Below are 19,649 nucleotides of genomic sequence, written 5' to 3'. Positions count from 1 at the left end.
TCCAAATGGAAGGTACCACAGGCAAAAATCCGTACAAAGACACGCAAATCCCTTATGACAGTCCGTGAATCAGCGCTGCGTGAGGCCACTCCCATACAAAGCGTGTGCATGAATCAACTTCGACTAAGTCGCACTTATATGCAGTATCAGAAGAAAAAGGACCGCAGTGATCTAAATAAACACAACCTAGTGGTTTATTAGAAATGAACAACTGTGTTTCGGGCAGACGCGCAGCAGTTGAAGGCTTAATCTGCTGGCAAATGTCACATTAAAGGACAATCACGCGTCTGTTTGTACAGTCCCCGCCACAAAAAAACGCAGTTGCAATTGAGACACAGTGGCAGAAACGCCCGCATGAGCAGACGCAACTCCTTCATGGGCCGCCGTGATCAATGTATTTCTGTGATCCGAGTTGGGAATCAATCTCTCCCCAACGTCAGGTATTTTCACATAAGGAACCTTAGTAGTACTTCAAAGGGAATCCCTTGGGATAGTTACCTCCCTTCTCAGTGGCAGCAACTGCCGCCAAGATATCACCATCAATCTTACTTCTGGACCGTGCAACTGCTGCAACTAAATAGGTTGATACTGCTGACTTCGCTGCTTCATCAGCAAGCGAGTTTCCAACAGCGTGAACTCCAACGCGCTGATGACCAAGAGTATGAATTACAAACACCAGTTGCAACTGCTCTTTAAGCTCAGCCACTCGCACCCAGATCATTTTATGTTTTATTGTGCTAACCTTGGAATCACGAAAATCATTCTGAATCCAAAAGAACAAGTTCTCATTGTAAGACTGGACACAGTAGTAAGAATCACTCACAATCAGAGTCGTCACACTACGATCAGCGTACTCCAATGCAAGCACCAGAGCACGAAGCTCTGCCAATTGTGTGGTGCAGTCCCCTAGAGTCTGCCTGTCCACGACTCTGGACTTTAACTCATCGTTCACCATGGCACCTACCACAATGGCACATGCGGAAACGTAGGCGTGTTTAGAACCATGCGCAACCTGCGTTGAACCATCAGTGTATATGATGCAATGGAAATCCTCCAAAGGCCGCATAGCCAAAAGCGCAGGATGAACAAATTCATACTGCAAAAACTCCCATTGTATCCACCGAGGGTGCAAAGCTTTATAATTAGGTACACTGGCTTTCGTAACTGCCTCCAAAGCAGGACATGGGGTAACAACCAACATGCGTTTTCCCTGTGACAGTGCACGTTCCTTAAGAATCGCCATCTGCACAGAGTTGTCAGAGCGCGCAGTTGTGCGCATTTCTCCAAGAAGTTAGGAGCAAATCCTCTACCTTCATTGTTGAGCTCGTAGCCCAAAAACAACACTGTATACTCTGCAATATGCGATTTCGCAAAGTTGAATTTGTAACCGAAGTCCGCAAAGCTACAAATTATGCGGTCAACTCGACACAGATGATCTCAAAGTTCGTCTGTGAGATAAATGTCATCCACATACGAGCATGCATCAGGGTCGATTCTCTCCAAGAGAGAGACTATGCGGACAGCAAATACCCCTGGACTGTCAAAATTGTTTCTGACACCGCTGCTAGTAAAGGAGGTCCACTGGGAACTCAGACCATCCAAATGGTGGGCATAAAAACCGTTGGAAATGTCAAGTGTGGTCTTAAACCGCTTACGCACAAGACTATCCACTAAGGCAGAGCAGTGAGTATTCTGTACTGCACAAGTACGGCAATGCGAGTTTAAATGTCGGTAATCCAATACCAAACGATATGAACCGTCCGGCTTGGTCACAGTAAAAAGAGGGTTGTTCATTGGCGACACACAAGTTTCAATCACTCCCTGATATTCCAATTGTTCAAGGATTTCCGCAACTGAAGCTTTAGCTTCACGTCTTATGGGGTACTGAGGTTGAGGCTGTGGCTGTGACCGCAAAGGTATTTCGTGGTGCGGGAAAAACTTATCCCATCCACAATGTGTACGGTACAAAGTTGGCGCAAGGGCTCTAGCCCACTCTTCTGCAAAATTCAGTGCATGCTCCTTCGAGACTGTGTGCGCGAAACTAAGGAGGATCACCTCCTCCCCTCTTGGAGCTGCAAGAACAAAAGGTGGGGGCCAGTCAGCCTCCGCTAACAAAATGTCACAGGTAGTTGTAAGATTTTCCCAAAATACCCCTTTTATGGTACGTTGTATGTCACCTTCAATCAACAAGACTATTTCATACAGTCTGTCAGGGGGAGCTACTCTAGTGCCGGCTGTCTCCACAACAACATAACGGTCAGTCGCTGTCACCTTCAGTAGTGGACGCAGGGCCTCTCGCACTATGGTAATCTCCGCCGCGCTGTCCAGCAAGGTGAGAGCCCATGTCTGATTCCGAAGCTGCGTTCTCACTATCTGTGGCATATCTCGCTGCTAAAGCGGCGACTTTCTTTTTCTGAAACTGGAGTCTCTTCGGTGTAGAATCGTCCTGTTTGCCTTTACCGTCTTTTGGACGGGGCTGGTCGCGTGATAGCTGGCCACCCCGACCCCTGCCGCCTCCTCCACCACCGGTCGACGAGGCTGATGACTCCTGAAAAGAACGAGGAAAGCATTGATCAGAAACCTGAAATCGATCAGGTGATTTTATCATCGTGCAAGTCATAAACACGTTCTGGGGCGCAGGCAATGGAGACGCAGGACGAGACTCCTGTTTCTGTTGTTGTTGCTTTCCCTGTTTTTGTTTTTTCGGCCAATTTTGTTTTTTGGTCTTGGGCTGTTATATAGATATAGCTAAAAGTATTGAGGGTTCTTCCATCGATGCAAAATTACTTGAAGAATCTTTAGCTAAATCCACAATTTCTGGTGCAGTTGTCAACAAACCAAATACATCGAAAAATCCTCAAACTAATACTAAACCCAGAACATTCAATAGACCAAATTTTTCTGTTCAACAATCCCATAAAGTATTTTGTTATATATGTGGTTCACCTTCACATGTTTTTTCATCCAGATTTTGCCCTGCTCTAGGTCAACAATGAAAGAAATGTGGAAAAATTGGTCGTTTTTTAAAATGTGCAGAGCAGGCAAGCCTGCTAATGTCCGTTGTGTTTTAAATGATTTTGGTAATATTTTGATGAAGAAAACTTTGAGGAAAGCAAAGAATTACTTTTAGGTGTTGGATGTGTTAACTAACGATGAAGACCTAGTAATTGATCCAAACCTTAATGTTTCTATTGAAGGTCATACTATCCAACTTTTAGTTGATACTGGTGCACGCATACCTATTATCTCCATTGATATTTTTGAAGAGTATGGCATAACAAAGCTTTACTTTCCCCAGACATTCTTACAGTAGCATTTGAAGGAAGCAAAGTAGACCTCATTGGTTTCTTCTGGGCTGACATTAAGATTTTAGATTAATCAATTAATGGGAAAATGTATGTAGTAAAAAAAGGAATCAATGTCTTGGGCTTAATTCATCAAGCTGAAGCAACTATGATAATACATTGGTTAAAAAATTCAGTAACATTTATCAGGGCAAATTTCAGACTTTACTTATCGCATTAAGGTCAAACACGATGTTTCTCCATTCAAACATAAGTTACATACCATTCCATTCAGTGTGAGAAGTGACCTTTCTGCCATGCTCAACGATATGTATTTACAAGGTATTATTGAAAAAACTGATGGAACCTTGCGGTTATCTCCCATAGTTTTAGCGAAGAACAAGAATGGGGAGCTGTGCATGTGTGTGGATATGAGGAGTGTAAATGAAGCTATTTGGATACTACCCTCTATCTAGGATTGACGACCTAATAACTAAAGTTGGTCAAGCCAGGTGGTTTAGCAAATTAGATCTAAGGGCGGCTTACCACCAAGTTAAATTAGATGAAAGTTCTCGTCCTTTAACTGCATTCGTAACTCCTGATGGAGTTTTCCAATTTTGTCACATACCATTTGGCATTGCTTCTGCAGTCTTCCAAAGACTTATGTCAGACATGTTTATTGGTAATCAACACATTGCAATTTTTCAGGACGACATTTTAATATTTGAGGTTTGTGAAAATGAACATGACCTTGTACTAAACAATGTTTTAGAAACTTTAGAAAAAAGAGGTGTCTCACTACGAAAAGACAAATGTACATTTAAAACAAGAGAAATTAAGTACCTGGGACATCTATTTTCTGAGCAAGGTGTAAAACCTAGTCTGGTAAAAAGCATTGTAGAAGCGCCTGCTCCACAAAAAAGAGCAATTGTTATCTTTCTTAGGCTTATGTGAATTTTATGCAAAACCTTGCTACAATTACTGAGTGTTTCAAGGTCCTACTAAAAAAAGGTGAAAAATGCATGTGTACAGACCTATGCCAACATACTTTTGAGAAAATTAAAAAAGATATTAGTTTGGCACCAGCACTACCATCATTTGTAGAAGGAAGAAAGACTTTTGTTACTGTAGATGCTTCAGAATATGGTTTAGGATCAGTTTTAACCCAACGCAACATTAATCATGAAACAACTGTAGCTTTTGCCTTCTGAACTTTATTATCACCGGAACGCAAATATTCTGTTATAGAAAAAGAACTCCTAGCATGCGTATGGAATGTAGAGAAGTTTAGAGCTTATTTGTGGAGAAGGCCTTTTATTTTGAGGACTGATCGTCCTTTGGTGGACATTTTATCAGGAAGGAAGTTAAAACGCACCACTGCTCGCATAGCTAGACTTTCAGCAAGATTACTAGAATTCTCTTTTTCTGTAGAATACATTCCAGGTGGGAAAAACTCTAGAGCAGATGGTCTTTCTAGACTCCCGATTGGAGATTGTGAGGAATAGGATTGTGAGTCAGAAATGGAATAATGCTTCATTGCCTACATTGGCAATTCCAGCATTTATAAGGAAGAGAATGATTGGGTACAAGAATTATACAATGATGCTGTACTAAGGGATGTCATACAAATGGTTACTTTTGGTTGGCCAAAAGACAGAGGTTTACCTGATAAATTACAAGCTTTTTGGAAAGTACCTGACGAACTATCATTAGAAAGTAATTAACTAATGTGTGGTGATAAACTGATTCCCCCGACCTGTTTCCACAAACGCATAATTGAATTAGCACACTCTGTCCCTTTGGGTTCCACCTCCACCAAAAGAAAAGTAAGAGAACATTTTTGGTGGCCTAAAATGGACCATGAAATAGACTTGTATGTACATGACTGCGGAAAATGTAAAGTCAGTGATAAAGTTCTGAAAACTGAAGGGGTGGTTGAGTTTCCCACTATTTGTCCCGGAAGAGCTTGGCAACATGTTGGAGGGGACTTTTTAGGACCTTACTATTTCCTTCCCAACTATAGGAGTTATTTCATTGTTATGATTGACCATTTATCACGGTGGGTAGAGGTTAGAGGAGTGATGGAGCCCACCACAAAAACTTTTATCAATTTCTTCCAAGATGTATTTGCTAGGGAAGTTATCCCAGGTGAAATTTTAACTGATAATGGCCTTCAGTTTACTTCTCTTGAAATGATTTTTTTTTCTAGAAAAATGTAATATCAAACATATTAAAACACCATTATATAATACCAAAGTAACTGTAAAGTAGAGCGCTTCAACTGAATTTTAGTTGAATGTATCCAATCTACTTTCAAATGTAACATGAATGTTGAAACTGCTTTAAAAGAGTTGACTTGGATTTACACAACAACGCCTCACAGTGTCACAATTAAAACTCCATTCGAACTGATGCGAGGCAGAAGAGCAACAACTGATTTATGCCCTTTTTGGATGACCACAAGCCTTGATAAAAATTTGAATATAAAAGAATCACGGGATATAGTCAAATCCAATTCTGATGTTTCAAGTGCAAAAAGAATATATGGCAACTCAAAATATAGCAGATTGAAAATAGGTGACTGGGTTTGTGTTAAACATCCTTGTCTTGTTAGGAAAGGTTTTTCAAAATTCAAAGCACCTTGACAAATTTAGGAGCTCAAAAAAAATGCTGCAAAACTTTCAGATGGAAATTGGTGGAATGTTTCTAGTCTGGCACTTGATCCAAGTGCTGGTTTGAATGTTAATAAACAAAATGCTTGTACCACCTTCAATCAACAATTCAAACAAGTGGATGAGGGGGTCTCACATGAAACTTTGAGAAGCGTTCACACCAAGTTTACTCCCAACAAGTTACAAGACTTTATTTGTGATTAGTTTTTCTTTCTCCTTTAGAGGGGAGGAAAGGGTATTGTATTTCTAGTTTTCCTTGTTAATACCTTACTTCTACTTACATAGTCAATGTTTATTATTGTACTGTATTACCTTATTCCTAGGATTTCAAATTTCTTATTCTTTGTTATTTCTTTATTTGATTTGTTCATTATTTGGAAAAAGTGTGGTGATGTGTACCAGGAACTCTGCTCTGTCATGGAACCCAAATCCCTTGGAAATTCCAGGACAGGCAGTTACCTATGGGCTTAAGACAAGGATAGGGAAGAACGGACTGTTATTTATCCAGGTCCAGCATACACGTCCGAGACTCAAACTCTACAAAGTTAGTATGCAGTTCCGAACATAAAAAGCAGGGTTTAGTGTGTTTTATGCAAGGGCTCCATAACTAGTATTGAGTCACAGAAGTGGGGAGAAGAGACCTCTCCTTTCGGAAAAAGACCCTCACACACTCAGCCAGTTAGATGTCTTGCTTTATCATCGGGTCTGCTCCTTATCGGGTCGGGGGTGCAAAACCCAATCGGCACCCGTGATGGGGCCTTCTTGGCAGAGATTTTTTTTCCTTTATGTCGGTGGGTGGGGTGCGTGTGAGGGCCCTAGATCAGTGTAGGTGAAAGTAGAGTGTAAGGAAGTGGATTAAAATAGGGGAGGTGGTCCACTACAGACAATTTTTAATGAACGTGGCCCCTACCCTAATTAAAAGTAAAACAAGGTGCGTATCTTCAGTCTAAGGATGTGGAGGCTATGCGCTTGTGAAAAAAGGTCAACATGTTTCTTGCCCTTTAACTTATTTGATGGCAATTCATCAGGATCTACCTACACTTTTTGGTAGTGGTCAACAAAGGGTTACAGTGTATACGTGACCACCATTACAGCACTCTAAAAAGTAGTACCTTGTAGATCATAAAAAACAACCTGCAATAAAAACAAAAGAGCAACATTAAAGTTACATTTCACAGTGTTCTAATTACAACTGAAGGAAAGTGCATCACACAGTGTTCAGGACGCAGCTTAATCATGCTAAAATGTAAGTGCCTCGTGGCATGCGTAGTGTGGGCACACCGTGTCACTTCAGATGGTATGACATAATAACAACAAGGCAGAGGAGGAGAGCATTCATCACAATGTACTCACCCCATTAGGGTCAAAACTGCACAGCATCAGTACCGGCTTGTGTAGACACACATGTGTAGTGTCCTGCTAAGTGGGGAAAGATATGAGCACACAGTCAGCAGAATGAAATACAATAAGTCCCAGGTGCAATAGCCTCGAGACATGTCAAGTCAAACAGTGCTCACAGGAACCCACAAGGATGTCATGAGTGCGTCTTACAGCAGTAATGCTGGGGTTCCAATTAATGACACACCAAACGTAGTACCTGTCCAGCGGTCTGTGGGACGCGTGGGTAACCAGTTCAGCGTTCCGGGTCACATACCCGACCCACAACGTGGTGAGGGTCCACCTGTGTCCAGCGCATAGTGGGAAATGACACACTGAGCCAGAAGCGGGGAACAAAGAGCATGACAGTACCCACTGAAAGCGAGTGCCTAATCAGGTAAATGACCAGGTAGGAGTGGGCAGGCTAGCCAGAAAACCTCGCAGGCATAGTGGACCTTCCCACCCTAACGGGAGGGTGCCAGTCGTGTAAAGAGCCAGAGCACACATTGTGCTCAAAGACACGTCAGGATATTACTTACGGTTCCGCTCTGGACGGGAGGCGGCTGTCCTACCCTCACGAGGCCGGTCCGGGTAGAGATCACAGGCGCTCTGTGCCGTGTCTAAGTACCCGCGACTTGCCGGTAATGGAGGGCGGGACTTCCGGTGGAATAGATCGTAGCGCGCTAGAACGACTAGAGCACGGGCATCAAGGCAGGCGCCATAATGAGAAGCCCGGAAGCACCGTGGGCTCGCAGTCACGGTGCTGATGACTCCCTGGGGCAGCCGTGTTTCGCCTGTCCTGCGTGGGCAGTGCGTGTAGCTTGCATGTATGTGGTGGAAATCGCTAAATGGAGCACATCATAAATAATGGGAAGGAAAAGGGGGAGAAAATCCCCGGATAGGTATAGTGTTCTACATAACAGGAATGATAGAGGTGGAGTACATTGGCCTGTAGGGCAAATTCATAAAAACTGAAAGGGGTGTGATCACTGTGCCTCTGTAATGGCGGTTTAGTCCACACCTGCTATAAAGAAATGCGTTTGTACTGTGGGTCATGTACACCTGCTAATAATGGATGAGAGGACCAACTGTGCATATATACCATCAGTCATAAGCCATGTGCCAGGTATCACATTTTATCAATCACTCGTCAATCAATCAATCAATCACAGACATTTATAGAGCGCACTACTTACCCGGAGGGTCTCAAGGCACTTGGGGGGGGGGGGGGGGGGGAGGGGGGGGGGGGGGAGTGCTGGTTAGAGGCGGCAGACCCGAGAGCAGAGGACGGCCCGGGACCAGGGTTCGATTCCCGGCGCGGCAGGTTTCTGGACCAGGGTCAGCGGACTCGATAATTCTCTCGCCTCGGTGCCCACTCTGATCAGCGATCACACTCGGCAACTCTGGGCATTAGCTTGCCTCATCTTCACTAACGGCCCCCCAGACCGCCGGGGATGCCTGGTCTCACCCTGGAGATACCCATTAAGGGACCATCTCTCAGGGCAGCCAGGAAGGGTTTCGCGGCGGTCGAAGCGCCAGGACGCCTACGGGTAGCAGTGCGCTATATAAATGCCTACACATTTACAGTAAAAACGCTTAGTTGGTCCTCGCATTCCTTTATTGCAGGTGTGGACTAAACCGCCATTACAGAGGCACAGTGATCACACCCCTTTCAGTAATTATAAATTTGCCCTACAGGCCAATGTACTACACCTCTATCATGCCTGTTATGTAAAACACTATACCTGTGAGGGGGTTTTCTCTCCCTTCCTCCCCTTATTGATGATGTGCTCCATTTAGCGATGTCCACCACATACATGCATGCTACACACACTGCCCACGCAGGACAGGCGAAACACAGCGGCCCCAGGGAGTCATCAGCACCGTGACTCCGAGCCAGCGTTGCTTCCGGGTTTCCCATTATGGCGCCTGCCTTGATGCCCACGCTCTAGTCGTTCTAGTGCTACGATCGATTCCACCGGAAGTCCCGCCCTCCATTACACCAGCCGGTCGCGGGTACTTAGACTCGCCACAGAGCACCTGTGATCTCTACCCGGACCGGCCTTGTGAGGGTAGGACAGACGCCTCCCGTCCGGAGCAGAACCGTAAGTAATATCCTGACGTCTCTTTGAACACTGTGTATTCTGGCTCCTTACACGACTGGCACCCTCCCGTTAGGGTGGGAAGGTGCACAACGCCTGCGAGGTTCTCTGGCTAGCCTGCCCACTCCCACCTGATCCTTTACCTGTTGGCGCACTCTCTTTCAGTGGGAACTGGCATGCTCTTTGTTCCCCGCTTTTGGCTCCATGTGTAATTTCCCACTATATGGACTAGTTATTGCCTCGTCTGGAACCCGGTGTGCGCGTGATGTGTGGGTTCCTGTTGGGTGCGCTGGACACAGCGGACCCTCACCTAGGTGTGGGTCTGGTGTGTTGCCCGGAGTGCTGAACTGGTTCCCTGCGCGTCCCACAGACCGCTGGACAGGTCCTACGTTTGGTGTGTCATTAATTGGAACTCCAGCATTACTGCTGTAAGACGCACTCACGGCATCCTTGTTGGGTGCCCGTGAGCCTTGTTTGACTTGACATGTCTTGAGGCTATTGCACCTGGGACTTATTGTATTTCATTCTGTTGACTGTGCTCGTATCTTTGCCCACTTAGCAGGACACTACACAGGAGTGTCTACACGAGCCGGTACTAATGCCGTGCAGTTTTGACACTAATGGGGTGAGTTCATTGTGATGAATGCTCTCCTCCTCTGCCTTGTGATTATGTCATCCCATCTGAAGTGACACGGTGTGCCCACACTACGCATGGCACGAGCCACTTGCATTTTAGCATGATTAAGCTGCGCCCCGAATACTGTGGGATGCACTTTCCTCCAGTTCTAATGAGAACACTGTTAATTGTAACTTTAATGTTATTTAGTTTTTATTGCAGGTTGTGTTTTTATGATCTACAAGGTACCACTTTTTAGGGTGCTGTAATGGTGGTCACGTATACACTGCAACCCTTTGTTGACCACTACCAAAGAGTGTAGGTAGATCCATTCTGGTCCTGATGAATTGCCATCTAATACGTGAAAGGGCAAGAAAAAGCAAGACACCTAGCTGGTTGGGTGTGTGAGGGACTTTTTCCGGAAGGAGAGGTCTCTTCTCCCCACTTCTGTGACTCCATACCAGTTATGGACCCCTTGCAAAAAACACACTAAACACAGTTTTTTATGTTAGGAACTGCATATTAACTTTGTAGAGTTACCTCTGGGCCCCTGTTGGGATAGACTGCTTTCCCTCTTCGCGGTTATTAATAAATTCCTTAAAACTACTGAAAGCGTTCAATGCCTACTTCACCTGGTTTAGACCAAGATGTCAAAATATCATCACACGATACGCAGCAACAGGGCAAGATTGAATTCAGGAAGGGAAAGAACAGACACAAGTCCTTCTGTAAAGATCTTGGGTTGTGGAACTTCAGACCAATCAAAATCCATCAACGCATATCCCTTACATCTGCTTCAGACACGCGCTCACAATGCGGGTTATAGAATCCATTGGCACCTGCTGTTCCACCTCAAGCTGTGCTTTTTTAAATTTATTCAGGCAATGTTCCAGGTCCTCTCCAGTACCGGGTCTCTCATTTGACAAGAGGCCTAACTACGACTGTGACTAGCCCACAAGGAAGCTTAGAAGAGGAGAGCCATCTTCAGGTCCCATTCGGAGCTGGTAACAGATTTAGATGTTAGCAGAACCGCTGGGTTGCAAGATATGGCTAGTTGTCTACAGGAGGAGAATGGTATTAATAGGAGCTTAAACTCCAAACCAAATGCCTGGAACACTTGGCAGAGATTGTTGCGGTGAAATATTGGACCAAGATGGACGCTGCGTCCTGTGAAAGATGGGCAGTATGTCAGCAGGTTGCTACATAAATCATTTCAGGGGCACCAGATCAAAGATCCGTTCGACTACAGGCATGGAGTTTTGGCACTACTGCCTGGAGAATCAGGGAACGGCAGGGGACCTTCCTGGGTCAAGGAACATGGTAGCTGACTTGCATTCCGGACACCTATAGGATTCAAGCAAGAGGTACCTGCATCCGGAAGTTTTCAGAATACTGAATCAGACCTGGGGAACATTAGTCCATCTGTTTGAATCCAGGCTGGATCATCAAATAGACAGTTACAACAGTTGGAGACCACAATCAACATCAACAGACGCATTTTTTCCAGGAATTGACAAAGGATAAGGGAATGCATTTCCACTGTTCGCTATGACCACAAGAGCAACACCACACTTCAGAAGAAAACTGAAGAGATGATGGTTACACCGATTGGAAGTCTCAAGTCTGGTATCCGGGTCTTCTGGAACTTCTTCAGTCTGTCACCCACTCCACTGTCGCATTCTGAGAAATGAGAGTGTTTCCTACACGACCTCCAGACAGAAAGCAGTCTACGACTCAGGGTCTGCTGGAAGATCCCAGGCTCACAGAGAAGTGGAGGAACACATCCAAGAGGCATGGGTGGAAAACACAGTCAAGCGTACAAGATGAGCCTCAAAAGATGGCTTCGCTAGTGTTTACAAAGGCACCAGATCCCGTGGGTTCAGAGCTGCTACACGTACATTTGCCAGGTTTTGCTTGCACATAAGTATAAACACTTTCCATTCTACCATACAAGTGGTTCATCTCCCAACAGATGGTTCACAAGTGGACAACCACTTGATAGTACGAAAACTCCTTCAGCAGCAGATCATCTTCCAAGTGATTGTTCACAAGTGGGCGACTACCAGATTGTCTGAAAACGTATATATAACCCCTTGCCCATGATACCTCACTCTGTGGGACATGAATATAGTTATTTTTCTTCCTTTCATAGCCACAGAATAAGCACCTGAGCAGAAAGGAACTGTAAATGTTGTGCCAGGTGTCTTGCAGGAGAGTATGACGTGAGTGCTCAAGACTGGACAGGCAGAATATTCACCCCCCCAGGGAGTCATTCATATGAGTAGAGGGACAAAGTGCCACCCCAGAGCTATTTTGTATCCATCATTTAGAGACTGCCCCAAGCTGTGAGTTGTGTATTGCCTGAATGTGCATGAGAGTGAGACAGATGTGGTTGGCAGCAAGTAAAAGAAATCTTCTCATTTCCAACAGGAAACCATTCAGGGCTGTGTACTCTCTCACCATCCCCAAGTGGATGCTGGATTATGAGGGAGGCAGATACTTGTGTTCACAGCTCATTTGACCATGCCACAAAAAGCCTTTTAACTGGAAGCGCAACCGCTGGCTCTCCGATTCCACCTTGAAGAAGTCTTATTTCAAACCTGTTGTGGATGTAGCCTCACTTGTAAGTAAACTTTAACTTGCATAATCCTCACCTCCGGTTCTTATATCCAATAATAATATTCCAAGGTATTGTAAAAGTAAAGTTGTAATCATATAAAGGGCGCAGAGGCGAGGATTATTCCACCCATGAGTTGTCATAAAACCCCAAACCCTCCTTACAAGAGGGGCAATATTACAGAAGTCAGTTTATTATTCAGCTGATACCACAATTCATCACTTTAATATAACTTTTCAATGTAATAGGCTTCTGTGTTTAAATTACTTATATGAATTGTGCTCATAAAGGAATTTAATGAAATCTATATTAATTCTGGTCATTGAAGTGATAAAGGGTTAGTCATGATATCTTTCTTTTGTTTGTGGTAGGTAACGATAAGAAGATGAAGTAAAGGAAGGAATATTAAGTTCACAGCAGCTGTTGAGCAAAGACAGAGGGAGCACAGGAAGTGTGAAGCCCTCTTCAGTGATATCATGATATGGATTGTCTCACAATGTTGCCTTCTTCCCAGTGTTCTTAAGAGTTGTAGATTATATACTTGTTATAAAAGGCTGCTAGAGAAAAAAAACAGGGGATGATTATGAATAGTCTTCACCTCTGTGCCCTTAACAGAACTGCAACTTTCCTTTATAATAGCTAGGATGTTTTTGTTTTTTAAAGATAACTCATTTACTGCATGCACTTAAACATGCCATTTCTAACTTTTACCAAACAGGCATGGTCAGAAAAGACAATATTTGTAAGTACATTTGTCATTCATGTTTAAGTAGAAATTGGCATTACCTTGCCGACTAACTTCGTTTTGAAGGAGTTCCTCCATTGCTTCTTCCTCTGCAATGTCCAATGGCGTATCACCTTCACTATTAACTGCACCTACATTGGCTCCTTGACTAATTAAATACCTGTGAAAGTTTGCAAATTAAAATAGAGTCAAAGAGATGAATCCAGAAGTCAAGAAACAATTATCCACAAATTAAATTGCTGAAATAAACCAAACTAATGTGATGTTTATCGTAAATTGGCAAAAGAGTAGCTATTTAACAAAATAATGCTGACTTGGCAAAGATTGAAAAGAAGCGATACGCCTTACGAAAAAGCCCTTCACCACCGCAAAAAAACTATGCCTAACTTAATCACATATCCTGTCCGGGGTGTTTAAATCTGTTTTTGATTGAGAGGGTGGATACAAAAGTGCTGGTATGAGATGTTAGTGCTCCCCGCCCCTACAATCCCAAAGTAAAGAAATACCGGGCAGATTAGAAGGTGCCGAATGTAGTTTCAACTTTTTAACACTGGCAAGGGGTATGAGGATTCCCAAATGTGTCTCAGGCAGCAGTCGTGAGATAAGAAAAAATACCAATAGTATGCCAGTGCATATATTAAAGGGCAGGGCAACATCATGACAACAGCCACCACGTATGTTTTGATTTTCTCCATCACCATCGTACAAGAACATACAGCATGCATTTATTAAATAAAGCGTGTTGCATTTTTCACCTCCTCACAGTGGTTTAGCTGCTAATCTGCTCTTAAAATGTTCAACATTTGCGCCTTATAACACGTTGTGCTTGTAGTTTAGGTGGATTGGTGTAGGACTGTGTGTGGACACATGGTTCCGTATGTGGGGTTTCTGGGTGTCTGTGTCTTGTTTGTGTGTCTAGTTTGCCTGTGAGTCTAGTATATGCGTGAGAGTCGGGAGGGTGCGTGTGTGTGTGTTGGTGTGTGTGTGTAGGTAGGTAGTTTTGTGTTAGCGAAGGTGTCGGGTAGTGCATGGTCATATGTAGATGTCTTTTCACAGTGGTATCTGGTAAGAGCCTACATGTCTGATAGTGTATGCTAGTATTAAATTGTTAGAAGGCTAAAGTCCCTTGCATAGTAATGAAGATGTACCCCCTGCCGGAGGGCACCAGCAGCAGACGTTACCCAGAAGCCACGTGCAAATGGGAAGAGATCGTGGGCCATTTGGCCTGTTGAAAGTGAGAGCAAAGACTTAAACTTTCCGTCCAGGAGCATTGCCTATGGATCCGCAAAGGATACAATAGGGCTGCAAATGGTTGCCCGCGGCCTCTGAGTTAACACACTGCGAGAGCGGGTAAGAATGACAAACGACCCTCCGGCTGCTGGGGAATTTGGTCTTAATTAAGGTGCTGTAGCACGGGGACTTGGTGAGCCTCCTTAAAACTTCTGAGACTTTAACGCCTTGGCAGGCCTAGGTTGGATGTTGCCACACGTGAATGGGAAATAATCTTCAGACATAAAATTGGGGGAGTGGGACTGCAAAGCTGACACGAGTAATACAATTGGGCTTGCGTCAAGGCCGTGTGTATTGTTTGCAGTGTGTTGTACTGTAATTTGTGTTTGTAGATACTCTCTTTTACATCGAAGCGAGTATTTGACTGGACTATAATTTACTGGGTTGCAGATGTATTCCGACTTGAGTCTGTGCCCACCTTATACATACCTCCTCCTCGAGAAGCTTTGGAGTGCTCGATCTGTGCTACCACTGAAAATCAGGTGCTTAAGGGGAATTTGGCGCAGTTGCTCACAGCCTTCAGGAGTAAAAGGCCTAGAGTCAACCACCAGGTTTAGGCCTAGGGATTTCTGCTCGTCCCCTGGCATTCCGAATAGTATTGTGACATTAATCATGAGAATGGGTATATAATTCTGAGTGAATGAAAGCATGTCACTCTGACAGCGTGTGAATATATTAAGTATTTGGGTGTTTAACAATATCTGAGTGTGCAATGATGTGCATGAATCCATAAATGCTTGCTTGGGTGTTTACTTGTGTTGGTGGGTGTATTATGGAATGTTTAATGGTTTGTTCGCATACAAAATCCTCTATCAATGCATTTCCATTTACAATAAGTAATAGACTTTGACAACGCTTTAAAGGGAATTTGTGCGGTTTGAAAAAACTTGCTGGCAATTGTGCCTCAAAAGAAAATTCATCATAAGAGCTAGCACAAAATCCTACAACACTGCCAACAGACCACTATTGTGATGTCCTGCAAACATCACTCTTGAACACAAAAAGCACTAACAAAGTGTATAGGTCTGGCCTGTAGTTTGAATCCAGATTAAAACATTACAGAAAAGCAGGCTGAAGTGAACATTTGTTTCTTCCAGTACACAATACATATATATATGTAAGTAAGGATGCAGTATTTGCATTTCACATACTTAGCCAACAGAAAGCCAAGCACTGTACTTTCAACGAGTGACATGGGATGGTAGCTTAAAATCTTGGGAGCAGAAGTGTACCGTTACAGTTATAGTGTTATTTAAAGAGATGAGTCTTCAACTCCTTTATAAAAATGGAGCAACTTTGGGGTGGTCCTGATGGATACAGGGATGCTCTTCTAGATCTTGGGTGCATAGATCAAACCAGCATTTGCAATGCAATAGTTCTTGCATTTGCGAAAGTTTGAGCTTTTTTTTTTATTGTTAATGACATTGCCTTTTATTTATGTTTTGGTTTTTGAAACATAAATAAAAGCCATTGTCATTTACAATGCCATTAGGTCAAACTCACGTAAATGCAAGACCTATTGCATTGCAAATGCTTGTTACAGAGAAGCCCTTTCTACAGCGCATACTGGCTCTTTTAACGTTACTCACAAAAACAAACAAGTACAGGTAAAGCACGAGATGGCATTGTGTTACCAAAAGCACAATGCTCCAGAACTGGAATTATAATCAACATAGTGGCAGAACTTAAATCGAAATAGCAGGAATCAGGAGGCCTCACAACTAACATATTAACCTGTAATAATGTGCTAGAATCTGTAGGGGAAATATGGTTAAAGACCATTGTGCACACTGAAGAGAGGCATGTGAGTCCAGGACAGAGTCTCCTGTGAATGAGCAGTGCGGACCCTAAGTAACAGTCTCTTAATCATGAAGTATTGCCATCTGCACTAGTCCTGTTATCATCAAGCTATTTTCGTTGTTGTCTAATTTAGTGTGTCATCAGCACTAGTCTCATTGTTGTGATCAGCGCTATTCTCACTGTTCTCGTTAGCACTAGTCCCACTCTTATCATCAGAGCTATAGTCATTGTTATCATCAGTGCTATTCTCATTGTGGTCATGAGCACTAGTCCCATTGTTATCATCAGTGTTATTCCCATTGTTGGCATGGGCACTAGTCCCATGGTTATCAGCACTATTCTCATTGTTGGCATCTGCACTAGTCCCATTGGTATCAACAGTGCTATTTTCATTGTTGCCATGGGCACTAGTCCCATCGGTATCATCAGCACTATTCTCATTGTTGGCATGGGCACTAGTGCCATTGTTATCAGTGCTATTCTCATTGTTGGCATGGGCACTAGTCCCATTGTTATCATCTGCGCTATTATCATTGTTGTCATGGCCACTAGTCCCATGGTTATCAGTGCTATTCTCAATGCTGTCATGAGCAATAGTCCCATTGTTATCAGTGCTATTCTCATTGTTGGCATCGGCACTAGACCCATTGTTATCATCAGTGCTATTCTCATTGTTGTCATGGGCACTAGTCCCATTGTTATCAGTGCTACTCATTGTTGGCATCGGCACTAGTCCCATTTTTATCAGTGCTATTCTCATTGTTGGCATCGGCACTAGTCCCATTGTTATCATCAGTGCTATTCTCATTGTTGGCATCGGCACTAGTCCCATTGCTATAATCAGTGCTATTCTCATTGTTGGCATCGGCACTAGTCCCATTGTTATCATCAGTGCTATTCTCATTGTTGGCATCAGCACTAGTCCCATTGGTATCATCAGCGCGATTCTCATTGTTGGCCTGGGCACTAGTCCCATTGGAATAATCAGTGCTATTCTCATTGTTGGCATCAGCACTAGACCCATTGTTATCATCAGTGTTATTCTCATTGTTGGCATCAGCACTAGTCCCATTGTTATCAGTGCTATTCTCATTGTTGGCATCAGCACTAGTCCCACTGTTATCATTAGTGCTATTCTCATTGTTGTCAGGAGCACTAGTCCCATTGGTATCATCAGCACTATTCTCATTGTTGTCATGGGCACTAGTCCCATGGTTATTAGTGCTATTCTCATTGTTGGCATCAGCACTAGACCCATTGTTATCAGTGCTATACTCATTTTTGGCATCAGCACTAGCCTCATTGGAATCATCAGCGCTATTCTCATTGTTGTCAGGAGCATTAGACCCATTGTTATCATCAGTGCTATTCTCATTGTTGTCAGGAGCACTAGCCCCATTGGTATCATCAGCGCTATCCTCATTGTTGTCATGGGCACTAGTCCCATGGTTATTAGTGATATCCTCATTGTTGGCATCAGCACTAGTCCCATTGGTATCATCAGTGCTATTCTCATTGTTGGCTTCAGCACTAGTCCCATTGGTATCATTAGCGCGATTCTCATTGTTGGCATGGGCACTAGTCACATTGGTATCATCAGTGCTATTCTCATTGTTGGCATCGGCACTAGTCCCATTGTTATCATCAGTGCTATTCTCATTGTTGGCATCGGCACTAGACCCATTGTTATCAGTGCTATTCTCATTGTGGTCATATGCACTAGCCCCATTGGTATCATCAGCGCTATTCTCATTGTTGGCATCGGCACTAGTCCCATTGTTATCATCAGTGCTATTCTCATTGTTGGCATCGGCACTAGACCCATTGTTATCAGTGCTACTCTCATTGTTGGCATCGGCACTAGTCCCATTGTTATCAGTGCTATTCTCATTGTTGGCATCGGCACTAGACCCATTGTTATCAGTGCTATTCTCATTGTTGTCATGGGCACTAGTCCCATTGTTATCAGTGCTACTCATTATTGGCATCGGCACTAGTACCATTTTTATCAGTGCTATTCTCATTGTTATAACAAACAGGGTTATACCCAATGCAGTCAATGGGGACCTGGGTAGCAAATGGAAAGAAGGGAAGGGGTCCCGAGACTCAAAAGAAATTACAAATTTAAGGCATTTATATACATGAATTCAAAAAACAACGTTTGTATTGCAAAAAAGACTTTACTTCAAGATTGCATACATCCTAATTCATAGGTACAGTGTTCATTATGCATTTGCTTTATATACTGTGTACGTGCCCACATTCACAACGGGAAGGGGGTGACGTGAGGGAAAGTGTAGGGGGTAGGATATGGTTAAGCTGATTCATTCAGTGACAAGTCTTATTTTATCTATTAAGACAGTGTACATGTGGTCCCTTGGCATCAGGGCCACATTTGTAGGCTCCACAAGAGTCCAAAATTATAAATCTCAAAAAAGGGCCTAACTCCGTTATAGCTGTCAATGACTGAGTGGGGACTGGAGCTGGTCTTTGGTTACGTAGTGGTCTACGTTTCGACCCAAATCTGTAGGAGTCTTTTCCTTACGGAAGGGTCTTCGTCAGGACAAGCACTGTTGTGGGTGGGCAAGCTCCTGGGGAACAATTAGAAAACGAATTAGAAACACACCATTCCTGTATTTAAATTCATAGGCTGGTGGTACATGATTATCAGTGAAAAGAACGAAAAACCGTGTGCTCTTAGCTACGATAGAATCTCATACGTAGGAATAAATACAAAGACTAACGCTCACCTTTCGCAGGACGCGATAGGAGTAGACTCAAAAGATGAATAATCTTAGTTCAAGTTGATGGTTGTTAACTCTAAAAATTAGAGAGAAGAAACTAGTATTGGAGGGGGATCAGTTAGTACATTGGAGTGTATACAGAAGGTCTAAACCATTAAGAAAACCTATGAAGATAGTCAGCAAGCCATCTGCGATAAGAAGTGTATTATGTTATCACAGAAAGGTGATTGGGCACCTATGTAGTTATTACCTACCAGCCTAAATAGGGTGATGTATCGGTCGGGGATTAGGTGTCCCTCAATTGTAGATCAAGGTTTCCACCCTATATAGCAGAGAAATGGAATATCTATTTCAGACTAAATAATATATAAAAAACTCAGATAAGGGTCTCACAGGGAGATA

The 19,649-nt window shown here is 43.5% G+C and overlaps 1 protein-coding gene across 1 annotated transcript in view; it reads right to left on the bottom strand.

Moving 5' to 3' along the window:
• The window catches only part of PPP1R12A (protein phosphatase 1 regulatory subunit 12A), a gene marked incomplete at its 5' end in the record, with an annotated part of 839,509 nt that extends 825,936 nt beyond the window's left edge, over window positions 1-13,573 (bottom strand). Inside the window, one exon of the mRNA XM_086950257.1 lies at window positions 13,455-13,573. Coding sequence (XP_086806383.1) covers window positions 13,455-13,573 — 119 coding nt within the window. The remainder of the gene's footprint in view (window positions 1-13,454) is intronic.
• Between the last annotated feature and the right edge of the window lie 6,076 nt (window positions 13,574-19,649).

Source organism: Lissotriton vulgaris, unplaced genomic scaffold, assembly GCF_964263255.1.
Source record: "Lissotriton vulgaris unplaced genomic scaffold, aLisVul1.2 SCAFFOLD_867, whole genome shotgun sequence".
Taxonomy (NCBI): Eukaryota; Metazoa; Chordata; class Amphibia; order Caudata; family Salamandridae; genus Lissotriton; species Lissotriton vulgaris.
The sequence above is the reverse complement of the archived record's forward strand: the minus strand, read 5'-3'. Positions and strand labels throughout refer to the sequence as shown.